This window comes from Lytechinus variegatus, chromosome 1, assembly GCF_018143015.1.
Source record: "Lytechinus variegatus isolate NC3 chromosome 1, Lvar_3.0, whole genome shotgun sequence".
NCBI classification, from domain to species: Eukaryota; Metazoa; Echinodermata; class Echinoidea; order Temnopleuroida; family Toxopneustidae; genus Lytechinus; species Lytechinus variegatus.
In genome coordinates, this window is record NC_054740.1 from 39,506,935 (window position 1) to 39,527,038 (window position 20,104).

Here is a 20,104-nt window from a genome sequence, read left to right on the forward strand (position 1 = left end):
TTTTAATTAAGTTTGAATTAATGTAATTTATTCCATTTACAATCAGCATGAACACTGAGGGGTGAAAGACCTAAAGAAATTAACTCTGACAATGATACAATTTGCTTGTAATTAATGTACATCTTCATATTTCATTTACAACACATAACTGAGTCATACCCTCAAGAATACATGTCTACATTTCACACAGCAATAACAATTGAATACAGTAAGCACTTAGAATACAAACTCTGGATAAGTTTTGAACTGAAAATTAAAACGAAAGGATAATAATGCACAATCATAGAGAATAAATTAGCAAAAATGAAAAAAAAATCTTACAAATTCAACTCTGAAAAGTGCACTTTCATGGTATATTTCCCATCGTTTTTAACAATGAAGATCTCATTATTAGAAAACCATTTTGAGATCTCAAGTAGCTTGCTATGGAAAAAAGTATCATGGGGGGGTCTAAAAGAAAGATTTTCTCATATCGTATTTATGTTATCAAGTTATTTGGCTATGCCAATTAAAGACTACCGACCTCGCCAATTAGTTTAATGTAAACTGGACAATTAATTATGAGGAAAACAATATGAGAACAAAAGTGTCGCTAAGGCGAACACATAATACGCCCGTCTGTGACGCGGAAAATGGAGCTTTTGGTCAAGCAAGAAATGTGGAAGATGACGACTTCGCTTTTGACCTTGTGACCTCAAAATCAATAGAAATGCTAGGATCTATGCTAGTATTATTCACACCAAACTACATAAGCCTAGGTTAAGTTAACCGAAGTTATCACGTTTATAAGGACTGCAGAAGGGTACAATGAAAAAATGTCACTGTGACCTTGACCTTTGACCTCAAAACCAAAAGGCTTCCTGAGATCCATGCTAGTATTATACATACCAAATTATATGAGCCTAGGTTAAGTTAAACTGAAGTTATTGCGTTTACAAGGACTGCAGAAGGGTACAATGAAAATAGGTCACTGTGACCTTGACCTTTGACCTTTTGACCTCAAAATCAATTGGCTTCCTTGGATACATGCTAGTATTATACATACCAAATTATGTGAGCCTACCATAAAGTTAAACTGAAGTTATCACGTTTACAAGGAAAAGTTAACGAACGAACAGACAGACGGACACCAAGCGTATTTTGTATACGCCCTTCAAGACGGGCGTATACAAAATAGGCCTTGTGGACCCTTGGCCAAATGGAATGAGATGTTCAACAAATTTAAATGCCATTTGTTAATGCAACAAAATTAAGTTATACATTGCAGAGACCTTAATGAAGGAATCACGTTCACTGGCAGTTAATAATTAAAAAATAATGTCTTATTTACCCAGTGTAGCCACTTAGGAATCTACTCTTCCTGCATGCCCTTTCTAACATGCTACTATTAACCTTCTCCAATCTAAATGCAAAGCACCTAGCAAGATAGTAGAAGCTTCAATTATTTTGAAGTCTCTGGTATAACTTGGCAAAGGATTGAGCCCACGACCTCCCATTCATGAGGCGGACGCTCTACCACTCAGCCACCATGCCCGGTCAATCAAAGGATAATGGACTGACAGCACTATTCTACTGCTCCACGTCAAGCAAGAATTTAGTTTTGGTAGTAACATACACATCATCATCATGTTCTATGTATACCTTCAGAAGGCTTGCACATTGAGAAGATATTCGCCACCTCATAACATCCCATTTAAATCACTAGGTTGATATATTTGGCATTTCATCAGTTATTTGCTCAGAATATGTGAAGTACAGAAAAAAAGAAGGGTAAAATGAGTTTTGAGAGCATAAAGATGATAACCAGAATACATAAATAGATTTGCTTCGTATTTACACTCGATTCTAACAATTTGTACAAGGTGTGTTAGAGATTTATAGCAACATTTGATTATAAAATTAATTTACCTATTTTCTTGTTTACAATGTCTCATGGCCATTCCATGAAACTGTGTATAAGTTGCACATGACTTTATTCATAGACGTTCTTAGGTGCTAGGTCAGCACGATGAAGGGTACCTGGGTCCCGTAACACAAAGGTTAACGATTGATCGTACGCTTGATTTTTACGATTGATTGTACATTATAGTCAATGGAATCCATCGTAGAAAAATGCTCTACGATCAATGTTTAGCTTTGTGTTACAGGCCCCTGGTCATGGGTTAAGTAATTTGTACGTTACAAATAGCTTAATAAAACGCCATTCCGACATACTGTAAAGTTTACTTTAGTATTATGGTAACAGCACCTTCCAATGTTAATTTCCCTGAAATCCTTGATATTGATTGGCTGATTAGCATTGTTACCATGGCAGTTAGCATTAGATGGCAGAGTGACTACAAATATAGTACCTTTTCATGCAACGGGCTCAGGTTTTTTTAATCTAATTCAAGGTGAAAAGCCTGGTAATTAAGATGGTCAAGTAACAGGTAAAGTGCTGATGGATCTACAGTGTATACCTGCTTGATCTGCATTCGATTTGGGTCCATCCCACATGTTCTAATCCAAGTTTGACTAAAACCACTTCATCTACTAACCATTTGGTCTAATGTTGCCATCTAACCCAGTAACCAGTTTGCCTAATTTCCAATTAAGCTATACCAATTTCGTCTATTGACTACCCACACCACCTAGCCTATGGGTAAATAAACTCTTATTGAATAAAATTTCTTCTTCCTAAGTAAAAATGATAAGTAGATGAATTGGAAATTTGACCAGCCAGGCATTAGACTAAATGATAAATAGACTAAGTGGGTATTAGACCAAGTGTTTTGTAGACCAAATGGCATTTAGACCAAATCGATAATAGACCAAATAAACCTTATGCATTGATGTAATTGTGCCAGCATCTTAGAGGCTGAAGTCATTGCCTTGCATGTGTTGGTGATATGCAGCTGGAGCATCTCTGATAAGTCTGTTTACGCATATTCCTATATCCTCTGAAGGAGGGCGCTATAACATTATGATGTCATGTGCATAATGATAGTCTTACCAAACAAGGTTTAGCCCCAAAATTATTAGACTATCTAAGAAATAGACCAACACTTCGTAGAACAAGTCCAAATAACCTTACAGTCCAGTCCAATAGATTGGTCTTATTCCTCCCCTTGAGGTTGAAGATACATAGATGGATCTGCTATCTTTTTCACCTGTGCAGCCTTGATGCTTGATGAACACATAGGACAAATGTCTTCTGATTCCAAGAAACTGAGATTGAGAAATAAAATATGAGACTAATTAGGGAACAAATAAAACAAACACTTAGTTGATTTGCCATAACCCAAACCCAAGTGAAACCTGCATAGTTTTATTATCATATTCAATTTTTGAAAGGGAAAATGACCCCTTACTTTCATCATTTTCTAAAAAGATTTAATCTTTTTACACAAGAAGTTGGGAAAATGGCAAATGCCATGGTGTTGACGCCCCTTGACCTCCATGCTATGTGTATTGTTCACACTGGAACAGCTCTTTGATGATATGTGATGATATATCGCCATCACCATCATCATCATCATCACCATCATCATCATAATAATCATCATCATCATCATCATCATCATCATCATCATCATCATCACCATCATCATTAACATCATACCTGATGAGTTCTGAATGAAGGGCTGGAAAATCACACTTGGGGCAGACCGACCAATCATCGCGAACCATGTGACGACCCTACAGCGAGAAACAAATAATTTATTCATTGATAATTTATGATTTCACTAACTGGTTTATACATGGAAATATTACCAAAGACATGCTTCATTACCATGGTCGAGTGGGTACTCTTCAAAAGAAACAAGAAATGCTAGATCCATTATTCATATATCACACACAAATTTTTTTTTGCTATAAATGATCATTGTGATCATTATCCCTTTTACATGCAAACATGGAACAAGACTGAATATGAAGCTTCAAAAAGTTCTTCAATTATTGTAAAAACATATTTTGATATACAAGAACCTGACTTTTAAACTCATGACCCCAAATGAAAGGACAGACAACCGGGAAGTGTGTATACTGCCTACGAGCAACCACCTATAAGCAGAGGCATACAATAAAATTTATACGTATCAGCAGTAGCGTACCTAGGGTTTTTCACAGGGGGGGGGGACAAATTCGTCCGCCCAAAAATTTGACAAGGTCTTCAACCACAAATATAGGATTTCGTACCAGAAAAAAATATTTGACAAGCAAAACAAAAAAAAAGGTCTTCAGGATTGTCAGGGGGGGGGGGCAGGGATATGTCCTTTGCATATGTCCTTTGCATGGGTTGTGACTCGTCAGGGGGGGCAGGGATACGTCTTTTGCATGGGTTGTGACTCCCCCCCCCCCCCGGTACGCTAGTGCGTATCAGAGTGCATGAAATAGTTAAGTCTCACCGTGATAAGGCAGTATGGGATGGTGTTTTTACAGTCAGGACATGATAGCTCAGTTTCTTCTAGTTGATATTTACAGTTTGGACAAGGTGCTGTAGGTTCGTCTTCTTCCGTCTTGTCGGGTTTCCTGCACCAAAACGAACAGTCATCATATCATTTACAGAGTAAGATCACACAAAATACAAGATAACAAACACTAAAGAATCAAGTAAAAATATATTTCAAGTATCTAACCATCTTTCCTCCCTTTACCTGACCAAATGCACCCTATATTGATTATTCAAAGAGTACAAATGAAATGATAAAAAATCCAGAAATCACAATTTCATGAAATAGTGGCTATTTGAATAGATTTGTTTTAATCTCATGATGTTAGAAATGATTGTTTTTAAATTTTATTATCACCATTACCAAATACATGTATCATCATTATCATTGTTAGTTGCATCTCAACAAACCGAAGTTACCAATTTTAAGAATAAAAGCTGATCTTAAAAAGCTTCAAATAATCCATTGTAATAAACAGATATTTTCATTAGTCCACAAAGGAAAGTTTATGGAGTTATAAGAAAAACTAGTAATACAAATTACATTCCATCTATTCTTTAAAATAATGGGATTTGTTCAATGAAGGATGTATAACAAAATATGTAATAATCTATTCCCCACCCCTTTATTTTTTCATTTGACATCTCTTTAAAAATTTGTGACTTTTTTTCATTCAAGCAATTTCCTTACCTGACAATGGCTTCAATTTTCTTCTTATACTTGAGATCAATGGAGTTCCTATACTCCGGTCTCATCAGCATGGCGGCATAGCTGAACGAGGAGTTCTTCAGTCCTGATCGATGGCACTCAATCACAGTGGATGTCAAGATTGGGACTACATCTGAATTAAACCAAAAAATAAAAATGTCTAAATATGACATCTGAATAGTAGAAAATAAATACTTTGTTCTAAGTTGGTGGCATACAATCAAAGTGGATGTCAAGGTGGGTACTACATCTGAATGACAACAAAAAATAAATACAGATTCGTGAATCGATGGCATTCAATCACAGTAGATGTCAAGATGAGTACAACATCTGAATGACAACAAAAAATGAATACAGATTCGTGAATCGATGGCATTCAATCACAGTAGATGTCAAGATGGGTACTACAACTGAATGACAGGATCAAATAACAACACATTTCTAAATCGTTGACATTCAATCACATTGAATGTCCAGATAGGTACTAAATCTGAATGACAACACAAAATATAAACAGTTCTAACTTGGTGGCATACAATCAGTGAATGTGAAGGTGGGTACTGCATCTAAATGATCACAGTTGATGTTCAAAAGGATATTACATCTGAATAACAATACAAAATAAATACAGATGTCTTATCGATTGCATTCAATCACAGTGGATATCAAGATGGGTACTACAACTGAATGACAGCATCAAATAACCACACATTTCTTAATAGATGACATTCAATCACATTGAATGTCCAGAGAGGTACTAAATCTGAATGACAACACAAAATAAATACATAGTTCCTCATCGGTGGCATTCAAACATAAAGGATGTCAAGATGGGTACTAAATCATTATGACATCAAATAACAGATTTCTATAATGATGGCATTTAATCATGTTGGATGTCAAGATAGGTACGACATCTGAATGAATACACAAAATTATAAACACAGATTTCACAATTGATGGCATTCAATCACAGTGGATGTCCAGATTGGTACTACATCTGAATGACAACACAAAATTAATACAGATCTTCAAATTGATGGCGTTCGGTCACAGTCGATGTCATGTTTGGAACTACATCTGAATAACAACACAAAATAAAGACACATGTCAACTCTACATATATTACACATAATAGTTTGGGTCTTGAATGACAAATATGAAAAATACAACTTCTTTATTTCTTTTGTTTATGTACAGGTGGACTGCCTATAACGTCATGTGTGCAGTACAAAGAATTTACTACGGCAGCATTCTTGACGATTTCTGTGTCACATGATATCGATGACCATGCAATAGTGTAATGGTATTTAAACAAGTACTTACGAGCTGGGAACTTGCTTATATTGTTAGCGACCCTGATGAGCATCCGGGCACCCTTCTTATGATCACCTCTCTTCACATGTATCTGATCACACAGACCAAAAAAAAAAAATGTCAGAAACAAAATCCCTTCACAAACTGTTCTTTAATGAAGATTAGACAGTCACAAGGTAAGTGTATTCTTCAATAAATATCATGTTTCAATACATCATATTAAGCAAATAGCAAAACAAAATCGTCTTGTGGCCAAAACAATATATAAATACATTTGAATCTTTGTAATACAGTCCGACCTCTCTTATCCGGCCTCCCCTTATCCGGATCTCTCTATTATCCGGACGCACACTTGCCGAGATTTTTTTTTTTTTTTAAATTTAGTACCGGTACGTGAGGAAATAAGATTTCAATCTAAACTCAATCCTATACGTAAACTCACTTTGATTACATCTATTTCCCAACATAGTCACCCTACACCAAACATATATTTCATGAAAATATCTCATCCAAATCACCAAAAGAACTTTAGGAATGATAATTTCCAGTAAATCAGGCCGCAGCGCAAACATTTCATCACGTTTCTCTTTTTGCTTCGCGGGAAAAACAACACAAATGTCTTGCTAGCTAACTTTAGGCCTCAATACGGACAGCGCCATCTATCATGTTTGAGCCTACAGTCAGTGTAACAATGGCTGACATTGCGAAGCTGCGATACCCGCTGCGATGATCTAATTTTAAAACTTGGTTTCATCGAGTCATTCTCTTTCTTTCGAGGTATGCTCGATGTATACCTCAGTCATTTTAGCAGGTAAATTATCCAAGAGTTTTGGCCATCGATCGATTTCATTTCCATAAAAACACTGCCTATAATTTGCACTGACTCTGCAGTGAATATTGTCTTTACCGTACGCCCACTACAATAGTGTAGCTACCGCCGTTGGCCTGGGGAGGCAGCCGGCAGCGCAGCTGCGTGTATTTAATATTGGGACTCCCAGATCCGGGATAAATCCCTTATCCGGATTGGTGCTGGTCCCAACGTGTCCGGATAAGAGAGGTCGGACTGTACTTGATTACTCTTATGTCCTTATGTCCAAGTTTCATGAACTAGGTCCATATACTTTTTTTTAGTTAAGATGACATTTTAAAAACTCAACCTTGGTTAAGATTTGAATGTTGACGACGCTGGCGTCGCCGTTGGAATAGCGGCGCCTATAGTCTCGCTCTGCTATGCAGGCGAGACAAAAATGAATAGAATCAAGGAGCAGTGGTGTGGAACAGTGGTTGTAATTTACCTTGACAAGGATATAGCTATGTAGAATCATGAGATTGGTAGCCATTTCTGTAGGAATCTTTATCTTCTGTGACCGTAGCTCTGTGTACATACTGTACAGAACATCATGGGCATTTCTGTAGTTACCTGCCAAAAAAAAAAGAAATGAATTAAAATTAACAATAAAAATAAGAAAAATACCAAGATATTCTGTGTCCAGACAGGATGTGTCAATTTGATTTTAAAATTATTTGTAGAAATCTGTAAGCAATATTTACATGGACTAACCCACTATTAACGTCACAAACAAATTGTTGTTACACTTTTGGATCTTAAGGAAAAAAATTTTTTTGAGGTACTTGTTGTCATTTTTTTCCTCATGACACTTAAACTGAGCACCTTTGAATAATACACAGCAACCAATTATGTAGAAGCATAAAAAAAGATAGGCACATCCAAATTGCATTTGAAAATCTCTCAATTGAAGCATATCCCATCCCACAATTCTATATTGAGATATAGCATCCTGACCCCATTTCAAAGCAATTGTTTAAAGTCCTCTCAGTACCTTGTGCCTTTGCACCAGAGATGGTGGCTCTGGGTCACACCAAAGTAGGTATATTCTGAAAGCTTTATTAATCTCAATGATCATTTCACATCACAGATCATCAAAATCAGAATGACGAAATTGTAATGAGAACTGGACATACAATACAAAACAGACAGTTTAATAATGTGGATGGGGCTAGAAAAGCAAGCTTATCAAGTCTTGCCCCGACAGAATTGGGAGGGGAAGTCCATGATCCCAAGAGCATGTGAGATTAGATTTAAATTGAACAATAACAAGTTTGTAGAAATTTTGCTTATTTCACCAAAATGGCCACCTTAAAAGCACCAAATCCTATCGTGAATGAAAGACAGCTTACCAGCAATCTGTTCTTCCCTGGCAATAATTGTAGCAGTCCTGGCAGCTTCTCTGTACTGCTTAAGAGCCATATACAATCTGAACAGATATTTGGCATCCTTGGGGATACCGTCAGTCTCTCCCATTAGGTAGTCGATCAGTTGATGGGCTAGCTGATCATCTCTACATCTACCAACCTACAAAAAAAAAAAATTAACAAGACATTCATTTTAAGTGTCATATACAATCTACAGAGACACTTAGCATCTGTAGATATGCTATCAGTTTTTAACAAGACCTTCATTTTAAGAACCATATATAATCTTAAAAGATAAATCGCATCCTTGGGGAAACCATTGGTCTCTCCCATTAGGTAGTCAATCAGTTGATGGGCTAGCTGATCATCTCTCCATCTTACAATATATCCACAGAGAATGGTAAAGACCTTCATATCAATGGCCAAAATACTTCCACATTGGTTACATTCCCTTGCTTTGCTTTCCAAGCTAGTCCGATTCCTATAAGTGAAATACATTTATTCTAATTAATCAATAAACATTTTCTGAAAAGAGCCCTGACCACTCTTTAAATAGTCATCCAACTTTGTTTCTCATGAACACTATATGTGCACCCGAAGACCAACATCTATGCTATAACACTGTAACTTATGATATCCACTGATACTTACCGTTTCAATAGCCATTTCAATTGCCTGGCTATCGTCTCTGTTATTGGGGCAACGCAAGAAATGTTTGAGTGCTCTCTGGTATTGCTCGCACAGTAAAAAGAACTTGCCAGCTAACAGATGATTCTTCTCCCCTTCAAAGTAGAGGGCAATACTTTGGTAATCTTCATGGCTAGCATCTTCACCTGTTATACACAATCCGATCAGATTCAAATATTAGATAGCTAGTAAAGACACTGGAGGGTGATTGTAAATGTTATACATTCCCAGGTGGTCATCTTTGATGGCTATACTGACCAGTGAATGTGCCAATTCTCATATTTTTTCTGATTCATTGCCATACTATACCATTACCATGACAACACAGTGCCCAATGCACATTATAAAACAAGCATCAATGTGGGTGCCAAATGTCATAAGTATTGGACAAAAAAAATGAGGAAGTAGTGTGATCCACAAGATTTGGAAGGGAGCAATCACTCACCCAACCGAGCAAAAGCTGATTCCTATATGCCCCTTCAAATTATTTTTTTTGCAGGAGTATAAAATGAGGCCTGTGATCTTGTTTCATAAGGCAGGTAAGACTTCACAAAGGAAGGAAGGAGGGAGGGAAGGAAAAGATGAATATATATAAATAAAAAGAAAGAACAGGCATAGGACATGGAATCCAAGGATTCTCACCAATGATGTCTGCATAGACTTCCATCTGGTTATGGGTTTGAGCCAGCTGAAACGCATCATTGTTACATTGTGACATCACTAAGAACTGGATAGCCGACGAGTAGTCATTCAGCTTCTGGAAAAACCTACCATAAGAGGGAATTCAATGGAAGAAAAAACATATTAGACAAAACAAGGTACAAGAAAAGTGTTTCACGTAGACCGTCCTTAAACAAATTAAAGTAGAAAAAAACATAGGAACACAATGCACAAGAGTCTTTGAACTGAAGTAGATTCTTTTGTTTTTCATTTAGCCAAAATATATACTTTAATTACATTAGTGCATGCTGATATGAGAAAAAAGTTTACCCTCGATAGTTGATCTCATAATTGCAGCAAGTGCACATCTACCCACTCTTGATGTCTCATGCAATATCTTTAATATGTGAGACAAGTGACTTGGTAGGTATTTCATTAATTTTTTTTCTCAAGTCTCACATGATTCGCAATGTCCAGGTACATGGTTAGCAAGGTAGACAAAAAAATAAACTTTTTTTTATTTAAAGAAATCTTGTTTGACCCTGTTAAAATGTGACTGTGTTTTCATCAGAAAGTTTCCTTACTTGGCGACCATCTTGGCTCCCTCCACAGATCCTGATTCTTTGACGACACGGACAGCCTCCTCCGGGTTCTTCAGATAGTCCAGTTGGATTCTGAAAAAAAATCAATAAATCGTCATTTCAGGAAGAAAATACAATTGGGACATGTCAGACAGTTACAAGGCAGGCTACTTTCATCCACCCACAATCTTAATATAAGACTAGCAAGGCAAACAATGACCAAGTTATGAAACCTATTGAAATATAATTGTTTACAAGAAAATAAAATGCCGTCGGCCCTGCCTTGGGCATGGTAGCCTAGAACTGTACCAATGGTATATGTACACTGTCTGTGTAATTCTTAATGCCCTCGATGATGGCTTTTGCACTCGATGATATGTATTATTTGTACACTATTTCTCTATACCACTAGAAAATTTTGAAAGTCGAAGTATACTTGTAGAAAACTTCAGATTTTTATTTTGAATAATAAAATATAATTTTTTTTGGTCATACCTGATGACATTGTCCCAATCCTTGGCATTTCGGTAGGCTGAAGCTGCATCTTTGTACTTGCCATCGGCTTCTTTAGCCTTGGCATATTGAGAGTGAATCTTAGGAGACGTGATCTGGGGTAGAAGTTCCCCTACCTTAGCCCTGCAATCAATAAAAAAATCAGAAGTTTTTATTATTCTTCAAATAAATATATCTGACAATGAGGAGGTTTGATAAGTGGGATGTGGGGAGTTCACGCCCTGGCTGTGTCAGACCAATAGACATCAAAAGATGGGATATCTGCTACCCTGTTTGGCATTCATTGCTTTATCAAACGGATAGAGCAACGTCGATCTGGTGCTTTTCAGTGGCTGCCGAGCCCACATTCAATTGGGCAATGTGAATTTTTGCAGGAATTCTAATTGTGGTTTCTTTCTCAAACAATAAAATATGGATTATTATCAGATTATTCTTATCATGTGGTAGGTCCTTAAAGCTTGTGTATAGTTTTTGTAAATCCACCAAAATGCACCTATCACTATTCCAATTCATTGCTAGCTAATATGAATGGATATGCCCTATAACAGTTATGATGTGGAGGATATGAAATAAAAATGTGTTTTAGAGGATAAATTTTGCGATTTTACATGGAAATTTAACTTGATCGGGTCACCCGATCAAATTAAAATATCTGTGTGTTTTTGTCTTTCAATTAAATCCTATTCCAAATCATGGAATGGGCTGAAACTTTCAAGATATGTTCTTTGTCTGTAACTTTTGGATATCTAATTACTAAATTTATAAGTGCTTGAATGCCCATATTTTTTATTCAAAACAAGCATCGTCGAGAGAGGGCGCTATATATCCAGGATTTGAATATTTGAAATTTTCTCAGAGAAGTGCAGTTGGAAAAATATCTAACGGTCTCTACGCTTCAGTAAGACTGTCATATTAGATGATATTCGATTATCAATCACATTATTGACCCTTTACCAAAGCTATTCACAGGCTTTAACAGGATTGTTCAATGGTAGTATGAGATAAAAAAAAATTGATAGGTGGGAAAGAGGAAAATGGGAGTGAGAAGTATGTTTCCGTCCCATTTTTCTATTTCTCCCATCTTTCTCTTTCTAGTCTCTTTTATTTTCATCTCTATCACTCTCCCATCAAACAGTCCATTTTTAGGACCATCCACATGGTGAACCGTAGGCCTCCTCTATGCAGAGCTGCCAACCTGAAAAGGAACATTTCAGTATTTTTGAAGCTGAAAATCAGTATTTCGGTGAGGTATTTTCAAAAAATAACATAGGACCACACATACAACTGAAACTTTAAAAATCAGTATTTTACATGAAACTATCAGTATTCTTCTCACTTTTCAGTACTAAATACTGAAAATCAGGACTACTTGGCAGCTCTGTCTAGGTTATCTGTACCACCATGCAAACCTTCACAGATCATCTACATCTGTTTACCTGTTTTGATTAATTATGTGTTTCCATACTGAGGGGGTAGTCTATTGGTGTGCATTCTTCTTGGTGGGTTCCATGTAGGTTTTGAGTGCATGGAAATTACACTTTTCTTATTGGCTTCAATTTGTCAAATAGAGCAGGGGCCCATTTCATAAAACTTGTTGAATTTATAACAGTTTAAAGCTATTGAAATCCATCAATTTGATTGGCCGATAGTAAACTTATCATAGAAATAGTGCATTTGATATCATAACAAGTCTCTATGAAATCAAACCTACGATTCATCTAGAAAATGCATCTATAGACAAACTGACAAGATGGGTCCCTTGTTACTTACCAGTTCTTGCATCGGATGTACACAGAAGCTGCCTTATCTGGATATCCTCCCCTCTCATAGAGTTGAGCCGATTCTGAGTATTGCTTCATACTCTCAAGGATAGAAGCACAATCTCTCTTCACCGCCCGATTGTTCATCTTCATCGCCATGGAAACCCCCCGTCGAATGTCGCCGATGCGAATAGACATACGCGCTACCCCTGCCGCGCAGGTCTCATCGTGGTCACGCTCCTGGAGCAAAATAATAACAAGACATAACGTAACACATCCTCACATAATGTAACATAACATAACAAAACTTAAGATAATTTAGGCCGCCCGACCCTATGCTTTTAAAAAAATTTTATCCGATATTGATTGCGTAAATAACGATATCGCAATGCGAAGAACCCCGGATGCTCTTTGCTTTCAAGATTTCAACAATTTCTGGCTCGTTCTGTGTCCATATATATTAGTGTGTGTATATGTGGGAGAATTATTTGAACATATTGTGGTCTATCCCTCTCATCAGATCATCCCCAACGTCTGAGGATCTATTTACGCCACTGTATGTACTGTATGTGTATAAATTGCTACTTTCGTGTATGCAAATATAAACAACAACGACCCCCAAAAAAACCCACGCTACCTACCCAAATTTTCATTGGCCTGTTACGCCAAGTCAACAAATTTTTTTTTGAGGCCATAACATAATAGTATTCAAATAATTTGAACCTCACTTTTCTATGTTCATAATCCTAATACATTTCTTTATCTTTTGTTTCCAATAAAGAAAGTATAAGTGCATAAAGAAATGCATACCATGCCAGTAGCTCTAAAACTAGTAAAAAGTTGGCTGTGTAAGATACACAGATACATGTCCTTCATTACAATGTCTCAACAATGTCATGTTTTATGATAATTATTCATTTCAAGAATAAAATGCAAAATTGCAAACTACCTCTAAATGGTTGATAAAGTTCAAGCAATAATAAATAAACAAAACTTAAATTTTAGACTACAAATTATATCGTTGAGTACATTATTGGGGCAGGGGCTTAGAATACATATCTAATATTAGCACGTTGGCCCTTATTCTATTACTGTAAAGGTGACACCCAGGTGTAGGAGAGGGGATGATAGATGAAAAAAAAAGAAGAAAATCTTGTTTTGTATTTGCTGACCTGCTCTTCCCGGGTGATACCTTTCTCATAATGGGTCAATGCGTTGGGATAATCTCCACTGTATACAATAAAGACAGAAACAAAGAATGGATTAATGCATTGTGATCAGTCAATTCCTCACAAAAAATGTGTTTTCATTACAAAGTTGTAACTATTAGAAATAGTAACACAACAAAAACTTTAAACATAAAAAAAAAAAAATGAATAACAATATGAACATAAAAATGTAGAGATTCATTTTTATATAAAAATGTAGAGATTCATTTTTCTGATGTTCAGGACATAGCCCTTTGTCAAGAAATGTTGCATTATTAAAGATCACGATTTCATGTTTCTATCTGCTCCAACTCTTGCTCTTGGATGGTTGGTGACATTGACAGCAATGTGAGGCTAAATAGAACAGGACCAATGCAATGGTACTAAATGGGAGCTCCAATATTAAGAACAGATTCTCAAGAATGGATGTTTATTAGCAATATACATGTACATATTAATCCAGCCCTCCTGGGTTGAGTGCAGTACAACATGGGCAAATTTCTTACTGAAGGAGATTCAAGCTCACGTCCCACTGATTCTTTAAGTCACCAGACACCCTTGTTTTGTATCATGTATAACATTGAATAATCAGTATACAATGTAAAGTTGACACTTTCTTTTACACTATATGAAATAGGGGGGGTTATGGAACTATGACCTGTGTACTTCAACAGATAAATGGGATGATAATTAACAAGAATTATTTACGTGAACTCAAGCTGCTGAGCATATTCTTTGGATATGTAAGGGATCTGTTCCGGGGCTAAGGTCTTTGCTAGCTTGAGGGCCTGGTCCCAGTGCAACAGGTCTCTCCTCATCTCCAGGGCCGTGATAGGTCTACTAGAGGTTAGGAACAGGTCCTGGGCTAGATTGAAGTCCTCTTGGTACATGGCCAGGTGGCCGGAGAGTAAGTTCCTATCATCGATGCCCTGGGTAATGAAAGAAATTTAAAGATTAGGAAAAATTTATTGAATGCTTGATCGCCCGATCAAGGTAACCATGCTAAGGTTGGGCTAATCGTTACATTATCATGTTTAATAACAAGGGTTCGCTGGGAGAACAGTTTTCAGATCTGAAGTGGCTACCCTGAGTAAAATATGACATTTATCATTATTATTATTATAATTAAGACTTGGTGAAATCATCTTGACAGAGCATGCGGGAGGACCCTTTGAGGGTTATGCTATATGCTTTCCATATTGCTATGACAATAACTTTGTAAAAATATCTATATTCTCTTGTTAGCTGATTAATCTAACCCCATATAGCCCAGTAACACGAAAAGATTGCACCGTTTCACGACTTTATTCTTCAAAGTCTTTTGCAACTTTTAACCCTATCTAGGCCGGGGGGGCCTCAGAGGCCCCCCCCCCCTCAACAAATTGCGCGATATTTTCGCCGCGCAAAATATTTTTGACCGCGCTGCTCGCTGACTTTTTACTTTCAAGTCTTGCGCAACTTTTGAGACCAATTTTGCGTCACCCGGGTTCGCGCTTCCGAAATTACGCAACATTATGTAAGTGCATGTCGGACCAAAAAAAAAAAGAAATTCATTACGCGAATCCTGTGTTTAAAAAATACCCCACCAGCTTACAACACAGGAACTCCATTGCCCTGCGTGTTGTGTCAATGGGAGATCAGGTGGGGTATTTGAAACCCCAATTTCAGATTTTGGGAGAGCTCTCGTTTAAACTGGGGTGGGGTTCATCTGACTGCTGATAATGCCTTGCGTGTTAGTCAATGGGATCTCAAGTGGGGTATTGACACCCCAATTTCAGTTTTTTGGGAAAGTTGCATTTCTCGCGTTTAAACTGGGGTGGGGTCGATTTAGTGATTGCTGCTGCTGATAAGAGCCGATAACACCATTAATGCCTGCCACCACAACAGGCTGATGAACAGCATGGAGTGGGATTACAGCTGTCCTTGTTACGTAATAGTATAAACAAACTCTTCAGAGCTTCCTGGCTGACATTAATCTTGAAAGAATGAATTTGTATTCTATTTGTTTTAGGACACTAGCATATCTAAAAACGATTTGGAATTTAGATGAAGATCGACATGAAATTTTGAACGATGCAAAATGACCCACAATAGCCGAAATAAAAATAAGTTTTAAAAAATCACCCTCTCTCTCTCTTGCTCTCTCTCTTCTCTGCCAGGCCTTATGAAGGTCACTTCTTGGGGGAAGGTGGATTATCTGGGAGAGTGCGTGGTTGTTTACTTAAGGATAACCATTCCTTGTTGATATCGGGGGATGGGGGGGGGGGCGAGTGAAAGTAGCTTGGAATTTGAAATTGGGGTGTCAGATGAGATCCATTTTCAAACACAAATTTTCGTAATGTGATCTGATATCACAATTTTTTTCTTGTAAACTTGCTAAGAACACCACAAAGAGTTTCTATGCAACAAATTGGAAAATTTAGAGCTTTATTAATGGAGTTAGAGGAAAAAGTATGATTTCGCATGCTAATTATGCACAAATTAGCATAATTACTTAATAACAATTCGCATGAGATTAATTACTATACAATTTTGTAGATTATATCCAAGACAACCTGCGTGCCAATTTTCGGCGTGATCGCGCGGTCAACGGCCGAGATCTCAAGGGGGGGCCTGGGAGGCCCCTCCCTCCCCCCCGGCCTTATGAACTCCAAAAATACCCCAGCCTAGATAGGGTTAAGACCAAATTTGGTTCTGCAGATACACAACATTTTCTAAGAGCAAATATGCAATTTCAAAACAGCCTGGGCAATATAGGGTGAAACCTCCATGGGTTCAATACTAAGAATCTAAAAAATATCAGATACAAAACAGTATTCTATACTATAATCTTGTGACTATCTGAGAAGTTGAGGAAATCTATGTAAAATGCAAGATTTAGTCATGCGATTCTCAATTTTTTAATGTGTTTTTAAACTCATACTTACTGTAATCTTCTGCAATGAAAGCACCATGCCAGCCTCCCCTATGTGCCTGTAGACTCTCAGAGCTGAAAAAAAGAGATGCAAATGAGATACAACATGTAAGTCATCACAATTTATGGTTTGGCAAACTATTTGGTAATGCGGATCCCTGAAATCAATGGAAATACATGAGAAAAAAAAAAGAAAAAAGAAAAAGTAAACGGATGAATACAGTGCCCCTTTTAAGTTCCCATTTGTGCTGTCATAAAACTGCAGTGGCCATGCCCCCTAAATACTGAAATTCGATATGAATTCATGCCGAAAAATGTACATATTACTAACATGTAATTGACAGATATTATCTTCATATGCCAGCTTCAATGAATAAGAATATCTTTTTGCTGACTTTGCATTTAGTCTCAAGTCTTGCTACATAATACTCCAGATCTTGAGATCTTACCAAACTCCATATCAGCATGTGTGATGGCATCCTTGGCGAGATCTAACCATGCTTCTTTGCTATTCAGAATTTGGCAAAGCATCCATGCCTCCTTGTACTGGTGCAGCAAAATGCTCCTCTGTAAAGCTGATCGGACCTGAAAACAGACAAATAAACCATGGTATTATCGCCTGATATACCAGTTGGCTAGATTTCACTAATCTCTGCTGCATCTTAGAAAGCTGTATATTTTCAATATTTCTTACAATAAAAGATGGCTTGGAATCAAGGCAATAAAAATGGAAAAGCATGCAAATGACTAAAACGAGACAGTAAATATAATATAGAGTTGCTGCGGCTCGGTGGATCAGTTTCCAGACTTAAAACAAAAAGGTGTGGGTTCAAATCCCATCGCAGCACTCATATCCGTTTGCAAGGTGTTTTTCTACAGATGCCACTCTCCACCAAAGTGTAGTGAATGGTGGCCCGGTAGGAAGTAATTCCTTGAGCAACCGATCAGGGTCGCCTTAACGATGCCTAAACAGAAACATTGTATTGAGCGCTATATAGCAGCACCAGTATCATTAAAAAGAGAGTCGACAATATGAAGATGCCAAACTGGAGTAATTACCTCGGAATGTGGGAGGTCCTGAGGACGCTCTAAAAAGTTATACGTGGTGAGATGAACGCTGGTGGTCTTGCCGCTTTGAGTCTGGCATACCAGTTCGCCATTGTGAAGCATCAGTGGCTGCTGAGCAAATGGTAGCTTCGTCGTACCTACTAGTATCACTGCAGGACCTGTACAAACAACAAATAGAGGTGGTCTAGTGGATAAGTGCCAGGAGCTTAGATCATAATAATAATAATAGGCATTTATATAGCGCCCTCTATCTAGAAATATTCTATTCCGAGGCACGTTGTTATTATCATTATTACCCCGGCTTTAGCTCGAGCTGCCTTTCAGCGCTCATGCATTCAAGGACTTAATCCTGCCTGGTACCCATTCACCTCACCTGGGTCGAGTGCAGCACAATGTGGATAAATTTCTTGCTGAAGAAAATTACGCCATGGCTGGGATTCGAACCCACGACCCTGTGTTTCAAAGTCAGAAGACTTATCCACTGGGCCACAACGCTCCACTCATAAAGTTCAGGGTTCAATTTCCGCCTCAGCACTCACGTCCTATGGCAAGACGTTGATGTACATTTGATCCTGGGGGTGTTTCACAAAGATTTAGGTATTAATTAGAGTAGCACTTAAATGCCATCACATGCATGATATGCAATGCCCTATCTTGTTGATTAATATGCAGTAGTGCGCGTCCTCTTGGCATGATCTGACAAATGGGTCATGCATTTTATACCGGGCAAAACTAGGCATTTAAATGTGACTATAAGTAATAGATGCACAATCTTTTTGAAACATCCCCAGGTGATATAAAAGGGTAACTGATATCGGGTAAACGATCACTGAGACAAAGGCCTTCCATCGAGTGATTGATCATAACAATAATGTTCATACAATGCTTACACATTGGAACACTACCTCTGAACTCAAACATATCACACCCCCAGTTACATTTTTGGCTGGCTGCACACAATGTATGCACTTTCTTCACTCCTTGGGGAGCATTCAAAGCTCAAATGCTTGCAAGAATACAATGGGCCATGTCAAGTTTGGTGTTGGTGTAAGGTTAATTTTTATACCCGCGCAGCACCACATATCAAATGTGACTAGTCCCGGGATCAATAGTAAGAGTATGGTCAGTTTTATAATATCTGACAACACAGAAGACATTCTTTAATATACATGTTTCAAGTTTAGCTTTCGTTTTGTGACTAATTTTTTAAATAGTTAAAACTGTTCGGCAAAGCAATTAATTCTACTCCTTGCATCAGCACCAACACCGAACTTGTGGTCATCCATTGGCTTTGATCAATCCCGAGGATTGGAAGAGAGTTATCAAGGTTCCATGACATGTCCATGGAATCGCCAACTTCAACCCTCGATTTAAGACTACATCCTATCCTAAATCTAACCATAAACCAAAAATAAAACCCCATTGCAACCCTAACCCTATATCTTAGACAAAATTAAATCCCGGTGCAATTGCCGCAGGAGCAAATGTCGTGTTACCATTATCAAACCTACCATTGACCGTCTCCCTTGAATATAGATACGAGTAGACCTTCTCATCGTCATAGGCAACAAACACACCCTTGTAGTTGAACCCGTTCTCCCATAAGACATTCTTAATTGTCGGCGAGAAGTTGGGAATATCGAGGGTCTGGTCATTAACCTGTATTGAGCATAAACAAACAAACATACAAAACATGCAATTTATCTCATACATAAAAACAACTAAATTTCTATAAAATAAACATGATTCTTGACACAGCCTTCTAATGAATGGTTTCTACGAATAAATAAATAGTATGAGGTGAAATTTCAAGATGTTAGTTAATATTCTCACTAAAAATGACCCAGCAGCGGAATTAGCCAATAGCATTTCATGGGCCATATTGTTTTTTCACAATTATCGGCACCTCAAAACTATTGTCTAATCCCGCTGGATCCACGCCTGAAATGACCCCCATCCGAACCAAGTGATATTTAACAATTATATACCAACAAAAAGCTTACAAGCTACAAAAACAAGCAATGCCAGTTCAATGTATTTT

General features: G+C 37.5%; 1 protein-coding gene across 3 annotated transcripts in view; it reads right to left on the minus strand.

The window, feature by feature from the left end:
- Positions 1–1,322: 1,322 nt before the first annotated feature.
- LOC121413739 (WD repeat-containing protein 19-like) overlaps positions 1,323–20,104 on the minus strand; it is a 51,810-nt gene continuing 33,028 nt past the window's right edge. For 2 of the 3 annotated variants that reach the window (XM_041606677.1, XM_041606669.1), the window contains 18 exons: positions 19,575–19,722; positions 18,055–18,221; positions 17,445–17,580; positions 17,009–17,070; positions 14,790–15,010; positions 14,046–14,103; positions 12,884–13,113; positions 11,096–11,236; positions 10,604–10,693; positions 10,002–10,126; positions 9,324–9,505; positions 8,658–8,832; positions 7,754–7,878; positions 6,468–6,549; positions 5,124–5,274; positions 4,389–4,512; positions 3,602–3,678; positions 1,323–3,207 (listed from right to left, as the gene is read on the minus strand). In XM_041606677.1, coding sequence (XP_041462611.1) covers positions 3,096–3,207; positions 3,602–3,678; positions 4,389–4,512; positions 5,124–5,274; positions 6,468–6,549; positions 7,754–7,878; positions 8,658–8,832; positions 9,324–9,505; positions 10,002–10,126; positions 10,604–10,693; positions 11,096–11,236; positions 12,884–13,113; positions 14,046–14,103; positions 14,790–15,010; positions 17,009–17,070; positions 17,445–17,580; positions 18,055–18,221; positions 19,575–19,722 — 2,406 coding nt within the window. In that variant the 3' untranslated portion in view covers positions 1,323–3,095. Of the gene's footprint in view, positions 3,208–3,601; positions 3,679–4,388; positions 4,513–5,119; positions 5,275–6,467; positions 6,550–7,753; positions 7,879–8,657; positions 8,833–9,323; positions 9,506–10,001; positions 10,127–10,603; positions 10,694–11,095; positions 11,237–12,883; positions 13,114–14,045; positions 14,104–14,789; positions 15,011–17,008; positions 17,071–17,444; positions 17,581–18,054; positions 18,222–19,574; positions 19,723–20,104 lie in introns of those variants that run through there. The other variant, XM_041606687.1, reaches the window with a different exon arrangement.